The sequence below is a fragment of the Prosopis cineraria genome, unplaced genomic scaffold (genome assembly GCF_029017545.1).
Source record: "Prosopis cineraria cultivar Desert tree isolate PC_DT_omini unplaced genomic scaffold, ASM2901754v1 PC8, whole genome shotgun sequence".
NCBI lineage: Eukaryota > Viridiplantae > Streptophyta > Magnoliopsida > Fabales > Fabaceae > Prosopis > Prosopis cineraria.
In genome coordinates, this window is record NW_026555339.1 from 31,540,373 (window position 1) to 31,548,072 (window position 7,700).

General features: G+C 33.6%; 1 protein-coding gene across 1 annotated transcript; it reads left to right on the forward strand.

Moving 5' to 3' along the window:
* The first annotated feature begins 2,783 nt into the window (after positions 1-2,783).
* Positions 2,784-4,007, forward strand: LOC129317532 (uncharacterized). Its single transcript, XM_054961845.1, has one exon. The coding sequence runs from the start codon at positions 2,784-2,786 to the stop codon at positions 4,005-4,007; it is 1,224 nt and encodes a 407-aa protein (XP_054817820.1).
* Positions 4,008-7,700: the final 3,693 nt, after the last annotated feature.

Here is a 7,700-nt window from a genome sequence, read left to right on the forward strand (position 1 = left end):
AAAAAGAGCGTGATATATTAAACAAACAGAAAGAGTATTGCAAAAGAAGAAGGTTGAAAAGTTGGTAGCTTGCAACTAAACTTGATTTCTTTGTTAACTAATCTAGTTTTCTATTTTGCTAGATTGATTGAGGAGGAAGTTTTGTACTGTGCTTAGCTTCGATTTTACCCTAATTTCTCTTAGTATAAGTTATAAAGAAATTGAATCAGGAAGTTTTAAGGGATTTTTTTCTTACCCTTTAGTAATAAAAAATGTTCTTGAGAATCAAGTTAGGGTTTTGCTACTAGTTTAGAGTTAGACGATAAAGCTTTAAGATCGTAAGCTTAAATAGACTTTAAAACTGTAAGAAAAAGGAATGAAAATTGGAGTGAGGTATGATAGGATTGGCAGAAGTAATAGAAAAAGGTGATTGGATTGCATTGAATATAAATTGACTAACTGAAAAGAAAAGAATAGCTAAATGTTGTTTTAAATGATAATTAGTCCTTGTGGTTAGTTTTGTTAATTGACTAATAACACTAATTGTTCGTAGATTGTCATGTTACGAGAATGATTTAAGGAAATGAAGAGAGCAGGGACATTAATTGTTGTGAAAATCTATGGGTAACCCTTTCTTGTGATAGAAGGGTCACTACTACAAAAATTTAGATATATAACAGCATTTATTCAACGGTTATAATAAAAAATGTTATATATTGGGAGGCGAGAAAGAGAAAATTACATATTAAACGATTATTTAAAAAATTGTTTAATATTGCATGATAATATTCAACGGTTTATTAATATAACTGTTGAGTATATAAGAATATTACACTCCACCTCTTACTCAACAGTTAAAATTTAAAAACCGTTGAGTATTGATTTAAATACTAAATAGTTATTAAAATTAAACCGTTGAATATATATACTACTTGAGTCAATTAATCTTTATTTTTTTAATATCTTGATACTCAACATTTATTTAGATTTAAACATTGATTATATATATGTATGTATGTATATATGGCAAAATAATATATATATATATATATATATTATATTATATTATTCGACTATATATAATATTAGAATATATATTTTTTAGCAAAATAATATATATATATATATATTATATATAATATTAGAATATAATATATATATATATATATATTATATTACCCAATGGTTATGTCAAATAACCGTTGAGTATTTGATATTAATACTCAACGATTTGACATTCAACCGTTGGGTATATCAATATATTCAACGGTTAGAAATATCTAACCATTGAATATATTGATTTCTAAAGCTTCTTCCCTCCGTCAGCGAAAATGAAAAGCTATCACAGGGATGCGCGCGAGAGTGAGATGAGAGCAGAGCAAACCCATTTCTTCCAAGACCTATATCCAGCCAACACTCATTTCCTCTGAGCATCAGCACAGTTGCAAGCAAAGAGAGTCAGAGAGCCATTTTTGGTCAGTAACAGCTACCACCCATTTCCTCCATTTTCCTCTTCCTTCAAGACCCATTTTCAGCCAAACCCTGTTCCTTTTCCTCTTCCTCGTGAGCTCCTCTTCGTCTTGCTCTTCCTCTTGCTCTTCCTATTTCTCTTCTCAAGAGTAGGTGAGATACGTTTATTCTCGCTCTCACCATCGACTAGCCTTCAATCCTCCTAGTCCGCCATCTTCCCCTGAAGTTGTCACTATCTCATCCTTTCTTCTATCAAGAGCAGCCTCACACTATTATTTTGTGATTTTTAAGGTATTTCTCTATCTCATTTGCTATCTCATTGTGTAGAGGAAGCTTTTGAGGTTGATAACGTTAATTTTTAACTTAGAATTTAGATTAGCTAACTGGATTGGTTTGAGTTTGTGACAATTTGCTGGGCTGTGTTGAGATTTAATTGTGATATTTTGTTGATTGATTTTATTGTTTCATGCCCCTAGTAGTTTGTTTCTATGAAAGATAAGAGAGAAGATCAGAGTGTTTGGTTAGCTTTTAATTATTTAAATTTGGTTTAATATATAGTGGGGCAACCTTGAATAAAATTTAGTAAACATGTTTTTCATTTACATAAACTAATTTTTTAAGATATTTAGTTTTGCACAAAATTTAGTAAACGTGTTTTTAAGATAAACTAATTTTTTTCAATATATGGTTAGCTTGTGATTATTGAATATTCAGTTCGATGTGTGCTAGGTTGTGATTATTTAGTTTATTAAGATAAATTAAATTTTTATTAACAATAAGATATATGTCTTGACTTAGTAGACATGTTCCTTGTCACTTTTACCCAATGCTTTTCAATTTGTTCTTAAATATTGTATTTTTCTAGTTATTTGATTCCTTTTTTCCCCTTATTGAGCTTGGAAACTGGACTTGTTTCTTTATATATTATGGTTATTATATTACATGGTTGCTTAATCTTTTAGTTGTAGTAGTATTTTATTCTAAAATTGACTTGAGATTGATCTATGTATATTTTGATTTGAAATTTTTGTTATTTTAATATTGGATTTGTGAAAAGAGGGCATTAAGCCTGGGAAGTGCTCAATTTCATGCCGTTATGCTGCTGAAATTTTTTTAAATTTTTATTTTGCGATTATTTAGAACAAGTTTGAGCTTTCTTTAAAGTAGTTTAACATTTAGTTTGATTAAATTAGTATAAATAGAGAATAAGGTTTGAGGAACATTGAATTTAAGCTGCCATGCTGCTAAAATTGTCTAAATTTTTAAAATAATCAACTTGTACTTACTGAATGCTTTTCCATCTTTATTATCTTACTTAAACAAGGGCATTAATTATGGATAAGGAGTGGATGTCTGCTAACCGTCTATCCAAAGAATATTGGGATGGGGTGGCAGACTTCATTAAGTTTGCAGTAAATAATGCAGAAGACTGTAGGCGAATTGTTTGCCCTTGTTTAAGCTATGGTAATGTGAAGTCAGTTTCTCCTGAAACATGTGAACTTCACTTATTTAAGTATGGAATTGGTCAAAGTTATAAATGTTGGGTAAAGCATAGAGAGATACCTGAAGATGTGAATAATAGTAGCTGGGCATATATGAAAAGTTATTCATCATCACCAGATTCTGACACAAGTGCATATAAGGCTGATTGCTATTTTGAAGAATTAGCTAATGAGATGGAAGGGGAACTCAAAAATTTTCCAGAGAAATTGGAGAAGTTAAAAATTAATGCGGAGACACCTTTGTATGAAGGTTGTACTGAGTTCACTTTATTATCTGCTGTGTTAGAATTGTACAACTTGAAAGCTACAAGTGGGTGGAGTGATACTAGCTTTTCAAGCTTGCTTTCTCTAATTAGACTAATGCTACTAAAGAATAACAAGCTTCCAAGTCGGCTATATGATGCAAAGAAGGTGTTACGCACAGTTGGCCTGAGTTATAAGAAGATACATGCTTGCCCTAATGATTGCATCTTGTTTAGGAATGAATACGAAGAGCTAACCCATTGTCCTAAGTGTGAGGCATCACATTATATGAAGAATGGGAAGAGTCCAAAGAAGGCAATGTGGTATTTTCCTATTATTCCAAGATTTAGACGCTTGTATAGCGTACGTCAAGAGGTAAAGAATCTAACATGGCATGCACATGGCAGAATTAAAGATGACAAGGTTTGGCATCCAGTTGATTCTCCTGAATGGACAAGGTTCGATTGGAAGTACCCTGAGTTTGGAAAAGAAGATAGAAATTTACGTCTTGCATTGTCTACCGATGGGATGAACCCACATGGAATGCAGAGTAGTACCCACAGTACATGGCCTATGATGATGGTCATTTATAACTTGCCTCATTGGCTTTGCATGAAGCGAAAGTATATTATGTTGTCCTTGCTAATCTCAGGGCCAAAGCAACCTGAAAATGATATAGATGTTTATTTGGAACCACTTATTGAAGACTTGAAGCTAATATGGGAAACAAGTGTAGAGGTATATGATGCCTACAGAGAAAAGATATTCAATTTGAGAGCTATGCTTTTTAGTACAATTAATGACTTTTGGTAATCTATCGGGATATAGCATTAAAGGACAACTTGGATGCCCTATTTGTGAAGAAGGCACACATTCAGTGAGGTTGCAACATGGTATGAAGAACGTGTACCTTGGGCATCGTAGATGGTTGGGTAACAAGCATCGATATCGTCGTTGGAAAAAATCATTTGATAGAAAATCAGAAGAAAGAAGGCGACCAAAGCAATTGACTAGTGAGGAACTATTTGAGAAGGTAAAAGATGTTGATATTGAATTTGGTAAATCGTTTGCCAAGCATGTTAGAAAAAATGGGTGGAAGAAAATGTCTATATTCTTTGAGTTGCCATATTGGAAGACCTTGAATGTCAGACACTTCCTTGATTTAATACATATTAAGAAAAATGTTTGTGATAGTCTTATTGGAACATTGCTTAATATTCTAGGAAAGACCAAGGATGGCATTAATGCAAGGTTAGACATGGTTGTGATGGGGATAAGAGAAGAATTGGCACCACAAGAGAAAGGAACTCGTACATTTCTTCACGCTGCGGCTCACACACTGTCTAGAAAAGAAAAGAAAAGTTTTTGTGAGTTTCTTGCTGCAATCAAGATTCCAGATGGGTACTCTTCAAATGTTAGGAATCTTGTTTCAATGAAGGATCTAAAGCTAAAGGGTTTAAAGACTCATGATTGTCATGTTTTGATGGAGAATTTTATTCCAGTGGCTATACGTGGTATTTTACCTGATTATGTGTGAGCTACAATTACAAAGTTATGCTACTTCTTCAAGTGTCTCTGTAGTAAAGTAATTAACCCCAACAAGTTGCCAAAGTTGCAAAGTCAAATTGTGCAAACATTGTGTGAGATGGAGATGTTTTTCCCTCCTGTATTCTTTGATATAATGGTCCACCTAACAGTTCATTTAGTTAGAGAGGTACAATTATGTGGTCCTGCTTATTTGAGATAGATGTATCCATTTGAGCGTCATATGAAAGTATTGAAAGGTTATGTTAAAAGTCAAAGTCGACCAGAAGGTTGCATTGTTGAATGATATATTAGTGAAGAGGCTGTTTACTTTTGCAATCAATACTTAAAGAATTCAAGGGTTATTGGTGAAGAACGTATAGAAAGGACAACAGGAAGAAAAGTTATTACTATCTCAAGTGACCAGTAGGAAAAAGTACACCTTTTTGTGCTATACAACTCTCCAGAGGTTGATGAGTATGCTAAGATTCACCAGGCAGAGCTTAAGAGGCAGAACCCTTATCAATTAGATAGTTGGATCACCAAACTACATAATAAACAATTTATACGCTAGTTGAAAGAGCATATAGAAAGGAAGTATAATGCTGATCCTAATTTAGTTCTTAATAGACTGAGATGGTTATCACTAGGACCGAACAAACATGTCCTCTCTTACGCGAGCTATATCATCAATGGGTATAAGTTCTACACAAAGGAACACGATGATCGAAGTATGATGCAAAATAGTGGTGTATCTACTATAGCTGATGGCATGCACATTTCCAGTACGAAAGATAAAAAACCCATCTATGCTAGAATGCATTACTTTAGGGTAATTGAGCATATTTGGGAGTTGGATTATATCTCCTTTCGAGTTTTGATCTTTGGTTGCAAGTGGGTTGAAAATAATAATAGGTTAGATGTCGATGACTTTAGGTTGATTAGAGTGAATCTAAAGAAGGAAGGGTATAAAGAAGATCCTTTCATTTATCCGTCTCAAGCCAAACAAGTTTTTTATGTCAATAATCCTGCTGATAAGGAATGGTCTGTTGTTTTGTGGAGTAACAAGGAAGTTGAAGAAATGGAAGCTGTAGAAAGTGATGAAAATGAGCAAAACAGAAAAAATGATGAAGTTGATATTGATCCATTTCATAGGACGTCATTTGAAAATGATGATGGCTTAGACAATATTGAAGATAATGCTTTCTACATAAGACATGATCACAATGAGGGCATTTGGATTTCTAAGAAGGGGAAATCAATTCAACTGAAGAAGAAAACTGTTCAAGTTAAGAAAGAATTAGTTAAAAAAGTAATTAAGACAAGAAAAAGGAAAAGAATGAAATAAATAGGTAAATGACTATTTTTGACTTACTTTTTTGATATTTTTTATTTAATCTTGTTAAGATGTTGCTCTTGTTTGAATTATTATTGTTTTATTTAATCTTAATTATTGATGTCTTCACAGGTAAATGGCTACTAAGGGTGATCGTCTAGATACTGGATCTAAATCTAGTAGTCCTAGTAAGCAAAATGATGATAGCAGGCAAAATGTGACTAGTAAGGAGGAAGAACAACTAAAGAAAGGGTTGGTTGTGATGGAGTAGGTGACAAAAGCAAGAAATGAAGGCAAGAAGTTTACTGTTAAGTGGAATAATAAAAATCAAGTAGTTGACAGTAATAATTTCATTAGTTATATCAGGGTGGCGGCGAAGTCTTGTGTGCCTATCAATTTAAAGTCATGGAGGAATGCAACTCCCGCAATGAGGGATGCTGTATGGAATACTATAACTGTAAGATATTATCACTTTGATTATTATTTTAAACTTGTTTATGATATATGTTCTTCTTACAAGTTCACTTGTTTATTTTGCAGTCAGGATTTGAGATTGAGGAAAGGCATAAGAAGTATGTCCTACAAAAGGCCGGGGCAGCCCTTCGAGCATTTAGAAGTTTTGTCTCTTGTAAATTCTTGTAGAACCCCAATATAGAGGGCATTGAAGACACAGTTCCTCCCCTTATTAGGCCAATTGTAAATTTGAATGAATGGAAAGATTTTGTTGACTCATGCCATAGTCCAGAGTTTAAGGTATTATTTTTGTTATTCTATCAAAATTTTATTGCTTTTGTTGGCATTTATTTCAACCTATTTATCATGTTTTGTGTTTTTAAAGGCATTAAGAACCAAAAAGAAAGAGTTGGCAAAGAAGAATGAATACACTTATAAGGCTGGGCGTAAGGGGTATGCGGGTGTTGAAAAGGCCTTGATTGAAAAAGAGCAGGTGTCAGAGGGTTCTATATCTCGTGGCAAAATTTGGGCCGAGGCTCGAAAAAACAAACAAGGCAATATTGATAATCCAAAAACAAAGGCGATTGTTGATACAATAGTAAGTGTTAATAATATAATGTTATTAATTATTTGTTTTTACTCATTTACCTTACTTTTTATTGCTTCATAGGAGAGCTTGACTCAGGAGGCATCAGCAGGCACTCTTACTGCTGATGAGGATATCTTGGAGAAGGCATTGGGGAATATTGACCATCCTGGTCGTGTTTTAGGCGTCGGCTTTGGTGTCACAAAGAAAGAATACTTTGGAGAGGGGTACAAGCATTATAAAAAGACTACTTCTTCTGCTGAGGTTTAAGAACTGAGGCAAGAGCTAGCAGAATAGAAGTAACAGATACAAGCATAGTCACAGCAGATACAAGAGCAATCTAGACTTATTGACATGTTGTTGAATCGGCATAAGTTAGGGCTTCCATTGAGTGACGCTAGCCCTAATATGAATGACAGTTACACAATCCCATCTCAGCTCCTACCTGAGGTAATATTATTAATTTTCCTAGCCTTATTCATGATAATATTATTCATATTATGTAATGATTTTGTCTTTTAGGGTGAGGCTGATGTTGATTGTTTGGGAGAGGATGGCAGTTTGGTTGCACTGGGACGAATGTACAATATTGCTAGCCAAATCATGC

Excerpts from the sequence above, each read along its gene's own strand:
- LOC129317532 (XM_054961845.1), top strand. The coding sequence starts at position 2,784 with ATGGATAAGGAGTGGATGTCTGCTAACCGTCTATCCAAAGAATATTGG.